Source organism: Ailuropoda melanoleuca, chromosome 12 (genome assembly GCF_002007445.2).
Source record: "Ailuropoda melanoleuca isolate Jingjing chromosome 12, ASM200744v2, whole genome shotgun sequence".
In the NCBI taxonomy this organism is placed as follows: domain Eukaryota; kingdom Metazoa; phylum Chordata; class Mammalia; order Carnivora; family Ursidae; genus Ailuropoda; species Ailuropoda melanoleuca.
The window spans coordinates 39979957-40002794 of NC_048229.1; the positions used below are offsets into that span (position 1 = coordinate 39979957).

General features: G+C 51.0%; 2 protein-coding genes across 6 annotated transcripts; both read right to left on the reverse strand.

The window, feature by feature from the left end:
- Window positions 1-451: 451 nt before the first annotated feature.
- On the reverse strand, window positions 452-8208 carry RBM42 (RNA binding motif protein 42). Of its 3 annotated transcripts, none has more exons than XM_011227075.3 (10): window positions 7977-8208; window positions 7607-7751; window positions 6228-6312; window positions 6045-6119; window positions 4414-4479; window positions 4159-4313; window positions 3418-3750; window positions 2973-3090; window positions 792-986; window positions 452-699 (listed from the first exon to the last, which is right to left on the reverse strand). In XM_011227075.3, exons 1-10 carry the CDS (start codon window positions 8102-8104, stop codon window positions 587-589), a joined length of 1413 nt encoding a protein of 470 aa, XP_011225377.1. In that variant the 5' UTR covers window positions 8105-8208; the 3' UTR covers window positions 452-586. The 3 variants fall into 3 exon arrangements, with proteins under 3 accessions (XP_011225377.1, XP_002920955.1, XP_002920956.1); XM_002920909.4 differs by having other exon boundaries at window positions 4159-4334; window positions 7977-8207; XM_002920910.4 differs by lacking the exon at window positions 4414-4479 and having other exon boundaries at window positions 7977-8207.
- A 4567-nt stretch (window positions 8209-12775) lies between these two features.
- On the reverse strand, window positions 12776-22835 carry HAUS5 (HAUS augmin like complex subunit 5). Of its 3 annotated transcripts, XM_002920898.4 has the most exons (19): window positions 22675-22834; window positions 21869-21931; window positions 21744-21776; window positions 21588-21612; window positions 20865-20970; window positions 20628-20787; window positions 19458-19527; window positions 19286-19368; window positions 18701-18758; window positions 18439-18563; window positions 18177-18240; window positions 17935-18065; window positions 17548-17710; window positions 17253-17333; window positions 17006-17151; window positions 16635-16746; window positions 16430-16562; window positions 14163-14295; window positions 12776-14001 (listed from the first exon to the last, which is right to left on the reverse strand). In XM_002920898.4, the coding sequence occupies exons 1-19, from the start codon at window positions 22770-22772 to the stop codon at window positions 13884-13886; spliced, it is 1902 nt and encodes a 633-aa protein (XP_002920944.1). In that variant the 5' UTR covers window positions 22773-22834; the 3' UTR covers window positions 12776-13883. The 3 variants fall into 3 exon arrangements, with proteins under 3 accessions (XP_002920944.1, XP_034494191.1, XP_034494193.1); XM_034638300.1 differs by lacking the exons at window positions 21588-21612; window positions 21744-21776 and adding an exon at window positions 21613-21703 and having other exon boundaries at window positions 22675-22835; XM_034638302.1 differs by lacking the exon at window positions 21588-21612 and having other exon boundaries at window positions 21613-21776; window positions 22675-22727.
- Window positions 22836-22838: the final 3 nt, after the last annotated feature.

Sequence of the window (22838 nt, forward strand, 5' to 3'; positions counted from 1 at the left end):
TCCGTGTGGCAACGAGCCAATCTGCCGCCACTGGACCATGAGCTCTGAGGGAACAGAGTCCAGGACTGTTTCAGTCACTGTACCCAGAACTGGCTAGGCCTTCGGTGAGTTTGCTCAATGGATGAAAGCCTGGAAGGCTGTGACCTCCAGAAGGGCAGGGCCCAGAAGAACCCCTACCTTGTACTGAGAACACAGGCTGGAGTCAGAAGACAACTGGGCTGAATCTCGGCTTGCTCGCTATAAGCCGCTGCTTTCTCCTCTGTGGAATGGGCTGCACTCAACATACACTTGCAAGAGGCTTCAGGAAGATGTGATGGGTGCACAGGAGGGATAGAAAAATGCCCATCTGCATGTTTGTCTAGGTAAACTTTTAAAGCTCCCCACGATTCACTATTCCCAGATTGGGGGATGCCGAGCCCTACTCCCCAAAGAGTGCTTCCAAGCTCAGCCAGGGACGGAAATAACGTAAATTTATTGAAATTGGTTTGGGGGAGGGTGGGTGGGTGGAGAGTGGGGGATCTTCCAAAGAGAACTGGGAGAAGAGCCAGCGCCCGGCCAGGAGGGAGCGGGTGCCCAGCCACAGACCCTATCTCAGGCCCAGTTTCTTCTTCTCCTTCTGCTTCTTGCGCACCACATCCAGGTTCCGGTCCTTCCACATACTCTTGCGCAGCTTGATGGGGCGTGAGCCCACATACTTCCCTGTGGGAATGGAGGGTTTAAGGTCAGGCTTGGGGTCAGGCTCAGGCCAGATGCTGGTCACACCCACGGTCCCTAAGAGAGGCCTCACCCACCATTCATCTCACGCATGGCGCGCACGTAGTCGCTGGGGTCCTTAAAGCTGACGAAGCCATAGCCCTTGGTCTTGCCTGTGCGCTTGTCTCGGATCACCTTAGCCTTAAGGAAGGATGGGAAGCGGCTGAAGGCGCGTGCCAAGATGTCATCATTCACTTCATTGCCCAAATCCCCACAGAAGATCCGGAAGTCATCTGGGGTTGGGAAAAAGAGGTCAGAAGATGCAGATGCCTGGCCCTGTGTCTGCCTTATTTAAACAGACCCCCCTTCTCTGGAGGCATCCCCCAAACCCTCCTCCTTCTGTATCCCCAGCAGTCTCGGCCTGGGGCCCTCTCCATAATAACAGCCAACATCTGTATGGTATGTACCCTGCATTAGACTCTCTACTAAGTACTCGAAAAGTTTTAACACATCTGGAACTCCCAACAGCCCTTTTACACCAAGGCACAGAGAAGTCATGTTACCTACCCAAAGTTACTCAACCAGGTAGTGGCAGAGCTAGGACAGGAACTTAGGCACCTGGCTCCAGAGACCTCACTTTTAATTACCTGCACTGCCTTTCCCCACCCTAGGGCCATCTCATCCGTTCCCATGATGAAGGCTCCAACTCTGTCCTCACCCTGGCCTCTCCTCTGAGCCCCCAGCATGCCTTGGTCTCCTGGACATCTCCCCATGGATATCCCCTAGGCCCTGACACCCATTTGCTTCCTCTGCAAAGCCTGTTCTAATTCCCCAGAACATGAACACACTGTTTGATCCTTCTCCAAGGCTGACCTCTGCAGCCATTCCCGAGCATATCCCCTGGGCTGGGCCTGAGCCAGACCGAACATACTCAAGCCCAAAGCATCCCTTCCCTGACAAGGCACATACTATTATTATTATTCCCTTGTTGGAGTGAGGAAAGAAGAATAGAAAGGTTAAGTGACTTGCCCAAGGTCACAGAACTGGGGTCTACAGCCTGCACTGACCATATCTAGGCTGACACTGCCATGCTCTGGCCTGGGGCAGGTAGACGAGTCCCAAAAGAAGAGGCAGAAGTCAACGACTCAGATCCGCTTCCTCGGCTACGACTCAGATCCGCTTCCTCGGCTAGCACTGTGGCTGCCCCACAGCTTCTCTGGTGATTAAGGATACTCTCTGGGAATGAGTTAGGCCGCCATAAGAGGAAATAGTCTGATAAACTCAGAGGCGGGGTCTTCTACAAAACAACTGGGCTGGACACTTCAAAAAACTGTTATACGCAAGACAAAATGGTAGGAGGGAGACCATTCTCATTAGAAGATAATCTAGAGACTGAAAACTGCATGCTTCCTGATTCACGGGAAAAGATGGCTGTAACAGATGGTTTAGGGACAACTGGGGACATTTAAACATAAAGGGAATATGAGATACTATAGAATGACCATTCATTTTCTTAGGAACATTAATGATATTATGATATAAAAGAGACTGTCACTTTTCTTAGGTGATGAATGCGGAGGTATTTAGGAGTGAAGTGATAACTTCATTATAACTTGCTCCAAATGACTGAGCAAAATCCAAAAAAACATACATACACATAGAAGGATAAAGTGAATATAGCAAAATGTCAATTGCTGAATCCAGGTGGTGGATATACATGACTGTTCACTGTGCAATTCAGTGTTAAAAATTTTTTTTAAAGATTATTATTTATCTATTTGACAGAGAGAGAGAGAGGGAACACAAGCAGGGGGAGCCGTAGGCAGAGGGAGAGGGAGAAGCAGGCTCCTAACTGAGCAGAGAGCCCGATGTGGGGCTTGATCCCAGGACTGTGGGATCATGACCTGAGCCAAAGGCAGACACTTAACTAACTGAGCCACCCAGGCACCCCCAGTGTTTAAAATTTATCATAAGAAGTTGGCAGGAAAAAAAAATTCTCTTTTATGCTTAGCAAGCCAGGCCTCTCATGAATAAAACAGAGTTCAGAAAGTCCTAGGTGCCAATTGCCTCTACCAAATTCTGTTCAGTGTCTAGGTGAGGCCTGCCCCTCAGAGCCACGGTCTAGGCATCCCTGAGGTAAGCACGCAGCAGGGCCTGCCCTACAGAGAGGCGGCAGTTGTGGAGTGACCTGGTTTACCTTCCCTGTGTCTGCCCCAAGGAGGACACCTCGGTGTGTCCTTGAATGAGCAATGCCTGGACCTGCCCTTGGGCCCCCTTACCTGCATCCCACTCCAGCAGGCTGGGGTCCTCCCAGCTGCTCCCAGCTGCTGTGCGAATGCAGCGTTTCAATTTCTCTGGCTTTCCTTTCTTCTTGTCCTCACCCAAGGGCTCCGGGACCTGTACAGCAAAGGGGATGGGGTGCAAAGGGCTTGGTGTTGGAGTCTTCTGGACCCGTGTGTCCTCTTCAGGCTCCCCCACCTGCCTTTGCCCCTCACTCTCCTGCTTCCATAATTAAAGAACTGGATGTACTTCTGAATGTGAGGTACCTGTGTCGGCCTCCTCCTTCCCCATGTCCTCCCAGCCCCTCCAATTTTCTGGGTCCCGCCTACCTCCATCAGTAGAGGACTACATGTGTTTCTGGGTGTGGAAGGCCATGGGCTCCTGTCTGCCCTCCCCGCCCTTGCTACCTGCCTCCCACCCCCAACTGCTATGCTCCCTGCTTACCTCAAGAGCCATGAGGCCAGGGGGTGGCTCAGGCCGTGGGGGCCGGGGTCGTGGACGCAGGGACAGGAGCTCAGGAATGCGTAGTGGGGGAAGTAGGCCTCGTACAACTTCCAGCGGTAGGGGCAGGGGCTCAGGCTCAGGCAAAGGCATGGCCAGGGCCAATGGCAGGCTGGGCCCAATGACTGCAGGGCCGGTGGGGGCACCTCCTGCCCCAACAGCCACCGCTGCACTAGCCTCCTCCAGCCCGGCTGCCGCGGCCACCACTGCCTCTTCCTTCTCTTTCAGGCCCAACCCCAGGCCCAGCCCCAGCTCTCGAGGTGTCGCTGGCTCCTCCTGTGGGCAAGGGGAGACAATGAAGAGCGCCCTTTCAGAGGCTCAGACCTTACTCCCATCCTGTACAACAAAGCAAGGGCCTGAGCCGGAGAGCAGACAAGAGACACCTAGACAGAGAAAAGAGGCTGTAGTCAGAGACAGACACAGGGGCAAAGACACCAGGGCAGAAAAACAGAGAGGGACAATCAAAAGAAAAATAGAGATATAGGGAAACAACCCACAGCATGTGTTTCTCTACTTTCCTCACAAAAAGAAAGAAAAACAGATTTAGCCACGAAAAGAAATAGTGAGAGACTGAGACAGAGTCAGAGAGTGAAAAGGCAGACTTAAGACATGGCCTATCAAGCCAGGATTGAGCATCTCCCCACCCTTCACACCTCTGACCATGAGCTCCCTGTCCACACTTACCAGGGGAGGTCTCAGAGCAGCCATGGAGCCCAGAGGGGGCCCTGGGGCCCGAGCCATCGGTGGGAGCATCATAGGTGGTCCGGGGGGGCCAGGCAGAGGGGGGCCCACAAGAGCCTGGTGAGGGGGCCGCAGGGCCATAGGGCGGGGACCACCTGCTGCAGAAGAAAGAGCAGAATCTGTCAGGGTGTTAGTGGGGGAGTTGGAGGGCTGAGGGGGGAAGTTATGTGGCAGGGATGATGACCCTGGCCCCCTCACCTGCTCTCTGTAGCACGTGGGGGACGAAGGCCGGACGCAGGATAGGGGCCCTCTGGGGGGCCACAGCTGTGGGAGAGAGAGATGGGGGTGTGTGTCATGGGGGACCGGGGCACTTGAGGTGAGGTGTGTGTGGGTACTCTCAGCATCCAAGAAATCCTGGAGAAGAGTCTGGGGAACCTTCTGGGAGATGCAGGAGTCTTTCCATTTGTTCATTCAGAAAAAATTTACCACTGGGCATCTCCTCTGGGCCTGTCCCTGTCCTGGACAATACTAGGGACACACCGAAAGACCAAAGGCTCTCAGGGAGCTCCTGGTCCAAAGCAAAAGGGAACAGACCCATCACCAGAGAGTGACAGCCCAGAATGATCAGGGCCAGGATGGGGTAAAGCCCAGGCAGGGTGAATGGAACTAGGAGGGGGAAGACTGGGGAGTGGCGGGAGCCCAGAGGAGCCCTTTGACCTAGCCAGGGCAGCTAGAGGCTTCCTGGAGAAAGGGACCTGTGAGCTGAAACCTAAAGGATAATAAAGACCCAACTGCCTTTGGTCAGGCAAAGGATGACTGTAAAGACTACTGGCAAGGAGAACATTTACAAATACAATTTTTTCCCTTTTCAGTTTAGTATAATTTAGTAATAGCAGAAGTTGAAATTTGGAGAGCATTGTTAAGAGAATGGTCAAAAAGTCAGTAGGCGTCCAAGCATAGCCTTGTTGACTGGACCATAGATATCCTCCTGAGGGCAGCAGGGAGCCACAGCAGGGTTGGAAGCTGGGCAGGGTGACTAGGTCAGATGAGCATTTTGATCGAAACCATACTGGAGAATAAGAGATGTTGAGATTTCTCAGATATCAGATAAAAAAGTATAACAGGAATTAAGTAACACAATCAATAAGTTTGATCTAACGGAGATCGTACCAGAACTTTATGGAACATGTATTCTTTTCATACATGTAAGGAAGTAGTGTCACAAAAATTGACTGTGTATATAAAGGTCACCTTGACAACAAAAGTAAGAATGACCTGTGGAGAGGACAGATTTTAGTTAACTTGATTCTGATTTAGTTAATAGGCTTTAGAAGGTTATATTTGGGTGACAGTGAGCAGGGGAGAGAAGGGAGGTCAACAAGAACATTATGGGCATTCTAGCAATGCTTCGGGATCCTAGGGAGCATATGGGGATCTCTCTGTAAGGGGCCAGGTGATGTAGGGTCTTGACTGCCAGGTGAAGAGCTTGGCGCTTATTTATCCCATCAACAGATAGCACATAATGCTTACAATGTGGCAGGCACCGAGACTTTTGTCCCTCATGGAGCTTGTATTTTAGAGGAAACAAAAGGTGATAACCATAATGAGTAAATCGTGTAGCTTGTTACAAGGTATTAAGTGCTATGGACAAACACAGCAAAGAGTAGGGATTAGGAGAAATGGCAAGGGGGTTGCTTTGCAATGATCAAGTGAAGCCTTACTAAGGCCAAACTGACAAGTATAGGATCAGGTTTGTGCTTTAGAAAGATGTAATGTCAGAGCAGGGATGAAATGAAAAGGGTGGGTTAGCATAATGATGTCGGCAAGATGCTGCAGTAGTCAAAACAAGAGTGCTTGGTTAAATGTGGGGTTCTCGGCCCCAGACCTACCTGCGCGACGCAGGAACATAGCTTCTCGAGCCTCTGGACTGTCCAGGTGACTCCGATCACCAGGGCCAAAGCCAACTGTTGGAATGGGAAGAAACAAGGATGGTGGGAGGAGTGTCCTAGGCATCCCTTTTTATTACCGTACCTGACCCCTTGGCTCCCTCTCCTCCACCACTCCTTACTTACCTGGACCCACAAAAGGAGGGCCACCCACCATGGGAGGAACCACTGTGGCTGCAGCAGCTGCCCGGGCCTCCAGAGTCTGTTGGACCTGTTGGGGAGGAAATTGGGGTGAGGGGCCTGACTCAGTGCCCCCAAGCTGCCCTGGCTGGCTTACCCTTAGAGGCCAAGGGTTTTATTCTTTGCATTCTTGTGCGGGGCTGACTATCTGTCAACCTTAAGTCTAAGTTAAAATGTCACTTTTCGCGGAGGCTTTTGGGATCACACTTGTGAAAGCTGTCCTTAGCCCCTCCCAGTAGCAACTTTTCTTCTTATCCTGTTTCATCTTCCTCAATGCATTTAGCACTATCTGAAATTATGTCCAGCCTCTCCTGCTCATCTCCCATGCCACCACCCTGGTCCAAGCCATCATTGTCTCTTGCCTAGATGATTACGGTAGCCTCTTCTTCAGTCTCCTTAACTCTGCCCTAGCCCTCTGTAGTCTGTTCTCCAAACACAGCCATAGTTAGTTAATGTTAGACCATATTACCCATCTGCTCAAAATCCTTCAACAGCATGCTATCTCAGAATAAAAACCAAGGTCTTTATGGTGGCCCACAAGGCACTACCAGGTCCGGTCTCTATCACCTCTCTGTCCTCATCCTCTCCCACTCTCCCCCTTGCTCACTCTACTCTAGCCACACTGTTCTCTCTGCTGTTCCTTGTCTATGTCAGGTATGCACCTGTGTTATGGCCCTTGCAATGGCAGTTCTCTCTGCTGGGAATGCTCTTCCCCTACGTATCCCCATGGTTCCCTCTATCATGTCCTTTATATCTTTGACTCTCACTTCCTCAGAAAGGCTTTCCCTGACCACGCTGATAAACCTCTGCCTTTCTTACTCTACTTTGACCTGTCTTTCCCCAGTAATATATAAACCCCAAAAAGGTCGCGATTGTTTTTCTCTGTCTTGTTCTCTGCTACATGCTTAATGCCTGGAATAGTGCCTGATGCTGAGAAGGCACCCAATAATCATTGACAGAATGAACAAGTTTCAGTTACTTGTTTTCTTTTTAGTAATCTCTCTCCACTAGTCATATATAGCTTGCTACTGAGCAGGTGAACATGACTAATGAGACTGAGAAACTATTTAACTTAAATATAAATTTTAAATAGATACAGAATATTTTTGTCATCACAGAAAGTTCTACTGGACAACATGCTCTAGAATATAAGCTCCCGAAGGGCAGAGATATTGTTTACTTAGTTGTTACTGTGTTCTCAGTGCCTGGCACATAAAACATTTGTCATGCTAATCAATAAATCGACACGTCAATAGCTCTCTGTATACAAACACTGTGTTCAAGGCACTGTGCTCTCTGATTTGTATGCCTTAGCTCAGCCGTACCTGCTGGTAAGTGTTGGTTGCGATAATTGGGCGGATCACTGGAGCTGCTGGGACCTGCATCGCTTCTACCGTGGGGACCGTGGGCACCGTAGGCACAGCAGTTGGGATGCCGGTTACCGGAGCCCCCAGAACTTCCTGCTCAAACCTGAGGAAGCAAAACCGACACCACAGCTCAGGACCTCGCATTAATTCTAAAACGCTGGGTATACCGCGATAGCGCCTTCACCCCTGCCAACCTCTTCTTACTCCCGCCCCCACAATCCCAAAAGTCCCATTTGCCCATGACAGAGCCATGTAGGGCTAATTTCGGCCTGGAGACTCCAGTGCTCGGTGGCTCTGACTCTGGGACGGCTTTTATCGCGGGCCTTACAGGGCCATCTCCGCCTCCATCTCCTTCAAGCGTTCCTCCCCGCTCTTGCCCGGCATGCCGCCGCCAGGGCCCGGGACCACAGGTCCTCCTGCACCCGGGAGTCCCGGGGCTGGCCCCGCCCCGGCCATCGCTGCTGCCGTCGCTGTCGCCACTACTACCGCCTCAGCTCAGCGGCCTCCGCCAGTTCCGCTGTCTACTCTCTGGTCTTGTCGGGGTTGGCGCCTGTGAATGACGTCTCAGCGAAAGCGACGGGCGCTGGTCCATGACATCATACGGAGCTAGGCCAATGAAAATCTGGCTACACCTGGAGGGCCCACCCCAAGGAGGAATATAGACCAATCAGAGTGTCGAAAAAAGGAACCAATGAAGAGCCTGGGTCTAAGTAAGTGCAGTTAAGTGAGGCGGCCACGCCTTCATTGGAGGAACAAGGGCTAATGAGAGCGCTGTAAAGTCGTTGGCCCCATCCCTAAGGAGGAAACCGGACCTTTGAGAGCTCAAAAAAGTTCAGAGGCTCCGCCTGTGCCACTGAGGCTCCTTCCGGAAGTTTTAAAACACGGCGAGGTCCGCATCAGCCCGGGGCCGGGGGATACTAGAGATTGCTGGGTTCCGTGGCCTTCCACCGGACAGTGACTTCCAGAAAGACAAGGGACATGATGTGGGAAGCTCAGGGGGCGCCTGACCCAGGCTTTCTGGGGAGGTGACGTCTGAAGACTTGCTAGATGAAAATGGAGATGTTCTGGGTGAGAGGAATAGTTCGTGTAAAGGCCGAGAGAGTAGTAAAGTGCGTCAGCTCAGAAAGTCACGTGTGTGTAGGTTTGGTCTCTGTGTCCTTTCTTGGGACACAACTCATCCTTTTTTTTGTAGTCCTCAGTATGTTTTATTATGAATATTTAAAATATATACGCTAGGGGCGCCTGGGTGGCTCAGTCGCTTATGGGCTGAAAGGTCCTGGGATCCAGCCCCGCATCAGGCTCCTTGCTCAGCTGGGAGCCTGCTTCTCCCTCTCCCTCTGCCTGCTGCTCCCCCTACTTGTGCTCGCTTGCACTCTGTCAAATAAATAAAATCTTTTTTAAAAAAAATACACATCAGAGAAGAATATAACAAACCTCCAGTTACCTCTCAGCAATTAGTAATATTGTACCCTTTTTGTTTCACCTATACTTATTATTTTGCTGGACCATCTTAAAACAAATTCCAGACATTAATAAATTAACCCATAAATGCTTCATGCTGTATCTCTAACAAATAAGGACTAAAATTTAAGAGAAAAGAGCATTTTCATACCCAAGAAAATTAATTTCTGGTTTGTTCCTGGGTTCAGCACCACGAAAACAAAAAACCGAAAAGAATATTAATTAATATTATCTAACATCCAGACTGTTAAATTTTTCCTGTCTCAAAATGTCTTTGTATAAAATCAGGCTATAAATAAGGTATGCACGTTGCATTTGGTTGGTTGGTGGGTCTTTTTTTTTTAATCCCGTCAAAACTTTTACTGGCTGTCTTGGTTTCTTGAAGTTCCAGGTCTAAGTCAGCAGTGATGAATGCTTTGTTAAAATACTGGCGCTAGATGGGAGACTATGGACTCTGAGAAACAAACTGAGGGCTTCAGAGGGGAGGGGGGGTGGGGAAATGGGATAGACTGGTAATGGGTAGTAAGGAGGGCACATATTGCATGGTGCACTGGGTGTTACACGCAACTAATGAATCATCGAACCTTGCATCAGAAACCAGGGATGTACTGTATGGTGACTAACATAATGTAATAAAAAAACATTAAAAAATATAAGCAAACAAAACAAAAAAAAATCTGTCAGTAAAAAAAAAAAAACTGGCTTTGGGGGTGCCTGGGTGGCTAAGTTGGTTAAGTGTCTGCCTTGGGCTCTGGTCATGATCCTGAGGTTCTGGGATTAGTCCCACCTCCGCTCCCTGCTCAGCAGGGAGCCTGCTTCTCCCTCTCCCTCTGCCCTATCCACTGCTTGTGCTCACTTGCTCTCTCTCAAATAAATAAATAAATAAAATATTTTAAAAACCACTGGCTTTTATTTGCTTCTGTGCTACAGATGTGATAAGAAAATAGGACGCTTTTTAAAAAAAACTAGAGTCCATACTTCATTCAGATTTTCTTGGTGTCTAATCTCTTATGTTTGAGCATTCCATCCAGAACACATTGCATTTAGTTGTCTTGCTTCTTTAAGCTCTTGCCAGTGACACTTTCTCACATTTACCTTGCTTTTCATGAATTTGATAGTTTTCAGGAGTACTGGTCAGGTATCTTGTACAATGTTCTTCATTTGGGATCTGATGTTTTGGGGGAGGGGGTTGGGGGGAGACCTCAGAGGTAAAGTGCAATTCTCATTATGTCATATCAAGGGTACATACTATCAACGTGACTAACCACTGTTGGTGTTAACTTTGATCTCCTGGCTAAGGTAGCCTTTGTCAGGTTTCTCCACTATAAAGTTACTTTTCTTTTTACTTCCTTTCCATGCGCTTTGGAAGGAAGTCACTATGCGCAGCCCACACTTAAGAGGTCTGGAGAGTTAAATTCCACCTCCTCAAGAATGGAGTATTTACATAAATTATATGTAATTCTTCTGCACAGAGGATATGTCTGTTCTTTTATTACATCATTTTTATCAGTATGGACTCATGGATATTTTATACTTTGGGTTATAATTCAATACTACTTTTGTTAGGCACCCTGAAAGTACTGTTTTAACCTAACCTGGAATAATTCTTGTCTAAATCAATGTGCTACCAACCTGATATAATTAGGTTCACTTGTTTGTTTTCAATTTTTAAGAGTTTTTTTCTCTTTTTTAAATTATGAAAAATTAGATGTTTCCACAGTGCAAAGTATGAAAGAGTGTATATTCATGGATGTTTGGCTTCCATCGCTATCCCTTTTACCTTATTCTCTTCTCAACTATCTCAAAGTTGCAGACATTATCCTTAATACTTCAACATGCATCCTCTAAGAATAGTCTCCCACCTAAACACAATGCCATTATCCCAGCAAGACTTTTTTTTTTTTTTAAGATTTTATTTATTTATTTGACAGAAAGACAGCCAGTGAGAGAGGGAACACAAGCAGGGGGAGTGGGAGAGGAAGATGTAGGCTCCCAGTGGAGGAGTCCGATGCAGGGCTCGATCCCAGAATGCTGGGATCATGCCCTGAGCGGAAGGCAGACGCTTAACGACTGAGCCACCCAGGCGCCCCCCCAGCAAGACTTTTAACAAAGACACAGTAATATTCTCTAACATACAAATTTTCCACTCCCAATTTGCAAATTTCCTGTTGTCCCCAAAATGTACTTTTACTTAAAAAAAATTCCATGGTTCAATCAAGACCCACCTTGCATTTGGTTTCTTTTAATCTAAAGTAGTCCCCACTTGAGCCCCATTGACTTTCTGAAGAATACAGTCTAGTTGTTTTGTACAAGGTCTCCCAACTTGTATTTCACCCAGTATGTTTTTGGGGTAGAATCCAAAAGTGGGATTGTTTAGGCAAACAGTAAATGCATATGTAGTTTTGCTGGAGATTATCCTATAGGTGTCCCACTTTGCATGTCCACTGATGGATTGAGTGTTGTTTTCCCACAGCCTTGTCGGCAGTGAGTTTCCAAGATTTTGGGTTTCCTTTTTTGCAGTCTGATAGGTGGAAAATGTATCAAAGTAGGGTTTTAATTTGCTTTTCTCTTATTTGAATTGGAGCATATTTTCTGAGAATTGTCCATTTACTTTGCCAACTTTTCTATGGACTTGGAATTTTTCTTTTCTACTTTGACATACACACGTGTGCACGAACACACCCCCCTTTATGGTATAAATTGCAAATCCCCCCCATTTATAATTTCTTTTTATTTTGCTTTTTTGCCATGCAAAGGTTCTTAAAAATTATTTATTTATTCATTCATTCATAGTTTTTTAAAGGTTTTATTTATTTATTTGACAGAGATAGAGACAGACAGCCAGCGAGAGAGGGAACACAAGCAGGGGGAGCAGGAGAGGAAGAAACAGGCTCATAGCGGAGGAGCCTGATGTGGGGCTCGATCCCAGAACGCCGGGATCACGCCCTGAGCCAAAGGCAGACGCTTAACTGCTGTGCCACCCAGGCGCCCCTCATTTATTTCTTTAGAGTGTGTGTGAGCAGAGGAAGGGGCATAGGGAGAGGGAGAAAGAGAATCCCAGACTGCGCTGAGCAGGAGGAGCCTGACTTGGGGCTCAATCCTGTGACTCTGAGATCATGACCTGAGTGGAAACCAAGAGTCAGCCGCTCAACTGACTGAGCCACCCAGGCACCCTGCAAAAGTTTGTTTTTATGTTTTCATCAATCATTCCCCTATTGCATCTGGATTTTGAACCATATTTAGGAAAGTTTGCCCAACTTCTGGTTTATAGAGAACTTCACCTCCATGGAGCTCACATTCTGTTTGGAGGACAACAAAGGATAAATAAAGTAGAATACAAACTATGTTAGAAGACGTACTATGGAGAATAATTAAGCAGGGGGGGCAAGGACCCCCATGTTCAGTCTTGGCTAGGAGCCAAGATGAAGAGAGGAGGGGAACACTACAGTGGCACATAGGAAAGGAAATATGGTAAAGACACAAAGACGTCAAATCTCCCTCATTTGTAAACTTATTGCAACCCCAGTAAAGCTCCCATCTGTGTTTGTATTTTTTCTGGAACTAGGCAGGTTGAGTATAAAGTTCATTTCATTTGGGAGAAAAAATTAGCAAGAAGAGACAGGGAAACCTTGAAAAATTAGAGCAAGACAGCAACAGGCCATTTCAGATACTAAAACAAGAGAAAACCTTTATAATTAGAACACTGCGGGGATGGCATATGATAGTCAGAAAGACAATAGACTTGGAGAGAATCCAGATACAACCTGATTAATCATGGACATTTAGCGAATGAAGAGGAGGCATCTCAAATCACCTGAAGTTTTACTTTATACAGGTGGGTAAAGTTTTACTTTGTAAGTTGAAGAGTAATTCATGGTGAAATGCACAGACCTAAAGAGTATAGCTAGATGAGTTCTGACACCTACCCCTACTACCTTCCACATGTAATCCATTTCCAACTCTAGAAAGTTTCCCCGTCTCCTCCCTTGGCTGATCTCCGCTACCCACCTCTCCTTCAGAGGCAACCACTGCTCTGAGAATTTCAAGAAGTGCTACTGTGATATATGTAAAATAAGACAAAATTGGATCCATTTGGATAAATTCCAAATGACTTCAGAGGTTTAAATGTAAAAAAGAAAACTACATAAAAACTAGAAGCCAAATCACACCCCCCACCCCAAACGCCCCCACCTTCTCAACCCTCACACCAGCATTTTGAGCTCAGGGCCACTGCCCACGGTCTTGCCTCCTTCCCACTCCAACCCCCCACAAGCGCTCCTCAGATGCCCACATGCATCCCTCTCATACCTTTACAGAGTGTATGCAGCCTTCTATCTAAAGTCGCATCTCCTACAGCCTGCTTTATTTTTTCTCCAGAGCCATTATCTTCCAACATACTATATATTTTGCTCACTTGTCAGGGGTCTGCTTCCCCATCCTAGAACAACTCCCTGAAAGCTGGGACTTTTGTCCATTTTGTTCAGTGCCAGATCCTCAGTGTTTAGAGAAAGTGCTCAATGACTTTTTTGCTGAGGGTGAGAGTGATGAGGGGAGTTTTAGAGGGACCTAGGGTGGGGTCCAGAGTACCCCATTCTCTTGGCTTTGATGGAATGAAAGGACAGGTCCAAGGCAGTTGAGAGGAACAGAAATGCCTGTGAGGGGGACAGCAAGTGTGGGTAGAGACAATGGGTTGACACATCCAGGCGATGCTCTCTTCCAAGGGTCTCATGGAGGGGTGGATATGAAGCTCTTCACTTCTGTTTGAGGCCCCTTTTCATCTGCACAGCTGCTGCAGGGCGCCTTGGGCCTGGACCCAGCGTAGCCGCCACTGGGGCAGGGACAGGCCGTGGCAGAACTCCTCGGACAGGGCAGCTTGGCCTGGCTGCTCCCACCTTGGGGAAGGGGATAGCATCACAGGAAGGCCTGGGCCTCTAGACACTTGGCCTCCCCCCCAACACCATGGCCTGCTTGTCATGAGTCCCCCCCAACCCCGCCGAGTTCTGCCCGTTCCCCCAGCTCAGCACCCTACCCCACCATCATATGCCCCTCTCACCAGTCCTCCACAACCCCCTGTAGCTTGGGGATTCGCTCCAGCGCTTGTTTCAGCAGGTTCTCCAGCTGCTTCAAAGCCTGCCCCAGATTGTCTTTCTGCTCCTTTTCTTGGGATGCCCAGATCTGCAGCAGCTCTGCAGGTGAGAAACCCGGGAGGCAGTGTTGAGTCCTCTGACTCCCTGGTGCCTCATGGTCAATGGGTTCCCAAGTCTCCAGTCACCCAGTCATGACCTCAGCATCTCTCCCAAACTTCTCCCTCCTCCCAGGTCCTCATCTCAGGGGCAAGCCCACCATCCTCCAGGCCTCATCCTGGATACCGTCCTCCCTCCTCGACAGACGATCAGTCTCCTTGGCCCATCCCTCACTTTCTTCCCTCCTTCCCTATTTACCCCCCAGCCTCCTTCCTAGGCTCCAAGCCTCAGGCTCCCACTTTGGTCCATCCTCTACACAGCAGAGTGATTTTCCTAAAGCATAAACCTGATCCTTTCCCTCTCCTGTGTGGAACTCTCCAAGGCTCACCAGTACCGCCGAGACAGACTCTGAGCTCCCCAGCCTAGTACTTGAAGGTTTGCACTAGGTGGCCTCTGCTTAGTACCAAAATCTCGCCTATCCCTCTGGGTCCACTCGAGACACCACCTTTCTTCCTGGAAGCCCTTCCCAGTGTTCCCCACCCCAAGGCTTCCTCCTCAGACTGCTACAGCCCTTCACTCCAGCAGTGTTTCCCCCTGGAGATGTGACTGGGTTCAGTCCCTCTCCATAGGTCCAAAACAGGTCCATCTCAGAGCAAGTACAGATCAGCAGTGCAGTCAGGGCCCCTGGGCCTGAATCCTGGCTCCATTCCATCCTTGCCTCTGACCTCAGGCGTGACACTTGCCCTTTCTTCAGCTACTCCTGTGGTCAGGTGTAAAAGTGGGGCAGGGGGCAGACTGGGGCATGCTGGAGTGGGACCTACAAGGCTTGCTGACAGGTTGAAGGTGGGGGGGTGGTTAGGGTGCTGGGAGGAATTAAGGATGACTCCTGGGTGGCTAGCCTCAGTAAGGACAGTAGGGTCATTTACTAAGGGAAGGAAACAAGGCAGAAGAAAAACAAAACTGCTTTTCAGCACAGAGAGAACTATGTTCTGTTACAGACATGCCAAAGCCCAAGACAGCCATGAGGCGGGCTGATGCTGTGCCGTGTCTTGGGCTGTTCCCACACACAGCTCCTGCTCACTGGAGAGGGGTAGGCAGGAGCCCCAAACTCAAAGGTCCGAAAACGGTCTCTTCCTGCTTTGCGGATGGCACCCAAGTCATTTCTCATGAATACACCTCTCCTACCTATTTATCCTTTGATTCTGTGCTCTTTGCTTCTACCACTGGGATCCCTGGGAATGGGCAGCTCTGGCCTTTCTCCCCATTGAGCTCTCAGGGCCAGTAGCTGGCAGGTACCTAGCAAGGGCTTCCTGAGGGAATCTAGCAATGAACAACTTTTCTGAGTTCCCGTTTCTTCATTTGTAACTTGGGTCTTAATAATCCTTACCCTCAGGACGCCTGGGTGGCACAGTCGGTTAAGCATCTGATTCTTGATTTTAGCTCAGGGCGTGATCTCAGGGTTGTTAAGATTGAGCCCCACATCAGCCTCTGTACTGGGCATGGAGCCTGCTTAAGATTCTTTCTCTCCCCTCTCTTTTTGCCCCTACCCCCTCCTCCCTGTCTCAAAAAACCTCCCCAAAACAAAACAAAACAAAACAAAACAAAACACAACACCCTACCCTCATCATAAAGACTGAAAGAGACTGCACATGTGCAGACGAAATGATCACAATCACACCAGAGGCACATACTGCTTACTGAGTGCTGTGTATTGTTCAGCGCCCTGTTTGGATAACCGGACTGAGTCTTCCCAGCAACTCTGTAAGGTACTATCATTATGCTTACTCCACTGAGGAGGAAACTGAGGCACTGGGAGATCGCACAGCAGGGAAGAGGTAGGGCTGAGAGAAGTTTAACTCCACAGCCTAGCCTTTAACTATTTGCATATCCTATCGGATGGTGATACGTGAGTACTTGGCAATTTGATGGGAAGGATCACCTAGTTAGGAGTACAGACACATGTCAGACTGCCTGGATTTAAATTCATCTGCTATGCAGATGAAACCAGTGAACATGCTTAAAGCACTCCATGCACAGCAGGCACTGTGTCAGCAATGGGTGTCCGGGATTTCTTCTGGAGGCTGGCGGCCCTGGTAATGGGCAGGGATGCCGGTTGTGAAGGCAGGGCAGGCCTTACCCTGGGTGGATGGTCCTGGTGGCAGGCTGGTCTTCATGTGAAGCAGATCCCAGCACCGGAGACTCCGCTGGTCCTGGAGGAACAGAAGGTCCTGGCGAAGAGAGGCGGCCTTTGGGAGGAGCAGTTCCGGAGCCTGGAGGGAGGGGGAAGAACAGTCACTCGGGCAGGAGGGTGGGAAGACGGGTCCTAGGGGACAGGCACTCACCTTCCCTGCAGGCAGCCCCAGCACGTGGCTCAGCACTATGAGGCCGGAGCCCCTCGGGGACGCAGGATGCAGCTGGTGGATGGATGGCAGGACCGTGGGCAGGGGCTGCAATCTGGGGGGAAAGTCCAGGTTGGGTGGGGTACTCGGAGGGAAGCTTGGATTCTAGAGGTTCTGGGGACTGAGAGGTGGCCTCAGGAGGCCCAGGAACTTGGAGGTGGGTCTGGGGACTAGGATTCCAGGGTGGGACTGAGACTTGAGGATGAGGTCTGGCAGCTTGGGAACACTGGAGGCCTGCCATTATTTTTTTGGCGTGGAATCAGGGAGTGATAGTGACCCATGGGAGGGGATTTGGGGGGTGGCCCCAGTCTTACCCTCCAGGGCTGTGCCGAAGCAGGGTGCCCAACAGAAGGTAGGGTAGATGCCGGGCTTCCTCCTCCAGACAGTGAAGCAGCTCCTGGCTCTGTGGTGCCACCGCCTCAGATGTGGGGACCATTTTTCGCTGAACCAGAGCCAGCACCTGTGGGGAAGGAAAGGGATGGGAGAAGCAGCCTGGAGTCACCAGGCCCGATCTCTAGGAGCCCCAGCCCTACCCAGACCTTGCCCCAACTCCCACCTCACCTCTGCAGGGCTCCGGCACAGACGCGTCTTGCTGGCTGAGTTGCCCTTGATGAGTAGGCGGACCTGTTCCTGCGTCTCCTCCTGGGCAACCACGAGGCCACCAAGATGGGCTGCTTTCACTTTCCACCTCCCAGCCTCTGGCCCTGCCATCCCCTTTGCACAGGTCCTGCTTCCTCTTGGGAGAATCACCCTGGGCCTCTCCCCACCACCAGAGGCCCAGTTTTGGATCCTAAGGCTCCCAGCCTCTCTGGCCCTCCATTGGGCACCGCCACTTCCCCCAAGGCTGGCCTCTCACCACCAGCTGGCGCCAGTGCAGGATCCGCTGCTGTTTGGCCTGAAGCTCCTGCAGCAGAAGCTGCCGCCGCCCAGCCACCTCCTCCAGCTCCTGGCTCTGGGCACGCAGGGCCTTGAGCTCTGCCCACAGGCCACGACCCCGGAGCCCTAGCATCAGGGCCTGCCTGAGACACAGCAGAGAAGAGCCAGGGAGAGGAAGATGACTAAGACTCCTAGCGGAGGAGGGAGATCAGATCTGTAAGGATACACAAGGAGCCACAAACACAGGGAGACAAACCAGGAGAGCAGGGAGGCAGAGCTGGGAGCCACAGGGGCAGAAAAAGTCTAGTATTCTGAGACCTCTGGGAAAGAGATGGCCTAGAGGCCTCTGCTGAGGGAGCCCCCTCACCTCTCGCTGGATCCCAGGGCACATCTCTCCACCTCCTCCATCAGGCCTTGGAGGCGCCGGGTCAGGATTTGACGCTCCTTCAGAAGGGGGCCCCGCTGGGCAACCAGCACACCCACGGCCCGCCAGCCCTCCTGGGGCAGGGGTACAAAGTCAGGGTGGGCATGATCCCTGGGGGTGAGGGGACCAAGGGGGCCTTGGGATGGGAAGGGGATGGAGTCCTGGGAAGAATGCCCGGGGGTCACCTGCATGAGATGCACCATGGACGGCAGGGCCTGGCTGGAGTCCGACTGGTCTGGTGCCTGGGACCTGGGAGTGGGGTAAAACTGCTGACGGAGGAGCCCTTCCCCCTTGCCTGGGCTGTTGGGGTGGCCAATGTCAGCCCATCTGCCAGACTGGTCACTGGGTTTCAGTTCCACCCCCATCAGCAGGTGCCTGGTCCTGAGTCTGTTCCCGCTTACCCATCCACCCACCCTGCCCCACCCTTAGGAGCACTCCTCTCCACACCTGGCGATCTCCGTATCTCGGAGCCCATCTGAACTGCACAGGGACCGAATCTCTGCCTCCCGCTCTGCAGCCAGGTGCTCCAAGGAGGCCAGGATGTGCCCGGGAGGGTGGTTTGTCAGCAGTGTCTGTGGGGGGAAGGATGAAGTAGGGCCAGATGGGGGCAGGGCTATGAGCTGGGATCCATGGTGATGAGGTAGGATCAAGAGTTAGGTCCTGGCACCCTGAGGTTTGTTCATGGGGCAAAAAGTATGGCCCCCCTCACCTCCACTGAGGTAAGCCACTGCTGGTAGGAAGCTCCAAAGTAGTCATCTCGAGGGGTTCTATGGGGTTGGGGAAGGAGACAGAGAATATTACAAGACACATCAACTCTCCCTCTACTGATCACCACTACCCTATAAAGTGGGGGGCTATCACTATCCCCATTTTAAGGATGAGGAAACCAAGTCCATCTATGCCTGCTAGACTTGAGTTCCCTGCTTATACCAACTAGCTGGCCTTAGAGCCTTTCACACGTGCTATTTGTCTACAATACTGTCTTAACCTTTCACCCTGGCTAAGCCTCCTCACCAGAGAACCTGTCCTCCCTGACTCCTTAGGTGAGGAAGGAGTCTCCTCTGGGTCCCTGGAGTCTCTCAGGCTTCCCCACCCCCAAAAGCCCTAACCACCCAGGTTGCCACTGTCTGTGATGGATTTGTTTCTTCCTTGTCCCAGCCTGGGAGCCCTGTCAGGGCAAGGCCTGGGGCTGACACAGTCCAGAGGCTGAGTGTCTGAGGAATTAACAGACAAGTAACTCCCCCCAAAAAGCCCAGGTTCTTGGCAGGCTCTATGGAGCCTGGATGACACTCACGGGATGTTGCCTCCCTTGGCCTGAGGAATTAGGAGTTTCTGTAAGAACTGGGTCCGGAGGGTGCAGGCTGTTCGGACATCACCCTGGGAAGAAGAGGATAGGGCATGAGGGGTACCCAGGGGTCCACCTGACCTGACTCCCCACTCCTTTCCCCAAGGCCCAGGACTCTTACCAAGACCACAGGCTCCAGGCCCAGGGCTGCTGATGTCAAGGGTCCAAAGGTTATATCTACTTTGGCCTTCCTGGAGAGAGAAGTAGAATTGGGGTGGGAATCCCTGGGAAAAGGGAGCTAGAAGAGATGACTGTGTTTCCTCCTGCTACAAGGCTAGTCACTGAGCCTGGATCTCAGGGGCCACCTCTAAAATCAGGCCACTGACATTTCCTGGCTATATTAGCTTCCTCACTGGCCTCTGCTCTTGCCCTCTTCAGTCTGTTTTCCATCTAGTACTCAATGATTCTGTTAAAACCTCAGACAGATCATGTCACCTTGCTGTCCAAAACCCTCGAAAACAATGCCATGTTTTCCCATCACACTCAGAACAGTAATAGTGGGTATTAGAAACCCTTTTAAGCACTCTGCATGATTTAACTCACTTAATTACCATACCTACCCTATAAAGTAGGTTTAATATTATCCCCATTCCACAGAGCTTACAAACCGAGGCACAAAGAAGCTAAATAGTTTGTCCAAGGTCACAGAGCTGAAAATGGCCAGGCTAAGGCATGAAGCCAGCCTCTGAGTAAAATTCCGACACCTCCATGGCACTCTCTCCACCTCTCTGACCTCACCTTGTGCCCTCCCTTTTGCCTGTGTAACTGAAGCTGAACTGACTTCCTGGCTGCTCTTCCCATATGCCAACCTCTGCACCTCTGCTCTTGCTGTCCCTCTCCATGGAGATTCCTCCCCCAACTCAGATGTTCCTTCCTCAGCAAGGCCTTCTCTGACCATTCTTCCTGGAGTAGCATCTCCCTCGCCCTTACTATCACACCACCTTTTTATCATAGCACTTTTCTCTCCCTGCAATTATAGAGTCTGCTTCCTAGCTTATCATCTGGCTTCTCTGCATCAGAGTATAAGCTCCATGAGGGCAGAGACTTGTCCCTTATTTACTGTTCTTTCCCCAGAACATTCCCTAGATATACACTGGCACCATTCTAAGCACCAGAAATATAAGTGGCTGAGATGAGAAAACTTTCTGACCTCACGGACTTTAAATCCTAAGTAGTGGAGCTCAGAATTCTGGAACCCAAGAAGGCATCAGGGTAGAGAACAGAGGTCTCTAAGGAAAATGGCTGCCTGCCCCGCCTGGTGAAGGCTGGTCCCTGGGCACCTGAGGCCCACCTCTCTATGTCCTGCAGACGCCTCAGCTGATTCTGCAGCCGCTGCACGGGATCTTGCAGCCCATGCTGCTGTCTTCGCAAGGCCCCAGCTTGGGCCCGGAGGAGGAGAGCACGACGCTGGGTGTCTTGCATGCTCTGCAGGGCTTGCTCCAGGGCCATGTCTGTAGGAGAAACACGTGGCTATCAGCAGTTCCCCCACCTCCACTCTGTTGCTTATCTTCCCAGCCCCATAGGTCACCCTGAGCCTCGGTCTCTTGCTCCATCAGCTCCAGGCTCTGGTCTAACTCCTGGATCTCTGCCCGCAGGCGAGCAACAGCGGCTTCCAGCTCCAGCTTCCGACGGGCCTGGTGGGATCAGGTGCAGAGTGAGATGCATGGCCTGGCTGGGGCTTGGCCTGGCCTGACTGCTCTTTGTGGAGCATTGGTCTCCTTGTCTGCACAGGTAGGTGGCAGAGGGCTTATTGTAAGCAGTTTCTGTGTCTGATTCTCTAGGTCTAGAAGAACACTAGGGTACCATCTGGACTCCTCCTTCCTCCTGGGATTGCGTCCCCTATCCTCCTACCCTGTTTCCTGTCTCTGCACTGATGATACCACATCCTTGCCCCAGTTCTCACCTCCCCACTGAGCCCAACATCTAGGGGTCCCAAGGTCTTCTGGAAGCCTCCCCCTAGACGCCACTGGGGTCCCTTGCACACAATAGGTCCTACGCTGGCCTCCATATATCTCCCAAACCAGTCCCTTCTCCCATCTCCCCTCATCAGCTTGGATGCCTCATATCCATGTCTGCTAAACATTCAGCTCATGCCTCTCTCCCTTGGACTGTAAGCCCCATGAGTGTGGGGATCAGGGCTGTCTTGTGATCCAGTGTCCCTAGCATCCCATAACACAAGGCTGGGCCTAGAGCAGAAATCTACAAGTCCTCTTTTTGGATGAAAGAAAATCTTATAACACATGCTTCTCACCTCTGGACTGTCCTGGTGGCCATACCTGAGGAAATGAGGCCAGAGTTAGGGGATGACAAGGACTTCCGGGGGAGACAGGAGGTGTGAGGCTGTGGGTGAAAAACAGCTGGATGGGACTAGGGGAAATAGGAAGGAACAGCTTTTAGAACCAGTTACCAGAGTAGGTTTCCCCGGATCTTCTGGACAGTCCTACAGCGGAGAGGCAGAAGGAAGAGGTGTTACTGTGGGGCTTGCCTGTGTCCCCTCCCCTGTCACAGCCTCCCTCATGAGGTCAGTCTCACCTCTGGCTGTGCACGTGCCGCAAGACATAGGCCCAGATGTCGGCCCCCTGGCCCAGACACAGTCTGTGGGGAGAGCGGGTAAAGGTATGCCTCAGGCACCACACAGGGTGGATCATCCTTATTCCCAGGGTGGTTGTGGTGGGTAAAGTCTTTACAAGGGAATTCTCACTTCTGGGAGGAAAGAGGGTCCATACTTTTGGGTTGAGATATTCCCTCCTGGGGAGTTCTCAGTCTGAGTTGTGCTTTTCACTGGGTGTGGGATTATTCTCATTTCCTGGTGGGGCGATTACTTTCTCCTGGGAGAGGGCTATCTCTAGTCACTTCCAGAGCAGGTGGTGGGGAGTATACTGCCAGGAAGTGCTCTCATTACCAGATGTGGGTCATCACTCCTATAGATTCAGTCTCCAATGGGCTGGTCTTTGGCGACTCTTCACTGGTTGGGGTGGGGGTGGGTGGTAGCGTGTTGCACGGACAGTCTCACTCCAAAGATCTTACTTGCACACAGGAAGGGGGCTTCATTAACTCTGGGAGGATCCTCACTGGTGCCTCTGCTCTCACTCTGGGCGGTCTCACGGGGTAGGCGGTGGGAGTGTGGGGGGGTCGTGGCCAGGGGGTCATGGCCAGAGTCTTCACTCAACCCAGGATCCTCTTCCTGAATATACTCCTGGGTGTGTGTGGGGGGGTGTCCTTAAGGGTTATTCTCACTGAGGGAGAGGAAGGCGGGTCTTCAGTAAGGGGTGGGGTTCTCATCCCCAGAGACTACCTCCAGGGTTGGGAGTGCTCACTCTCAGAGCGTCCCTCCTCACCTGCGCAGCGTCGACTCCGGGGCTCGGGCTGCGACGGGCGCCCCCATCTCTTCCGTCGCCCAGCAACCCAGTTCCCGCGCTTCCTGCATTACCTCCATGACAGCGCCGCGGTAGCGCCTTCCCGCTCCCTCTTCAAGTATGGCGCCCGCCTCTGATGTCACGAG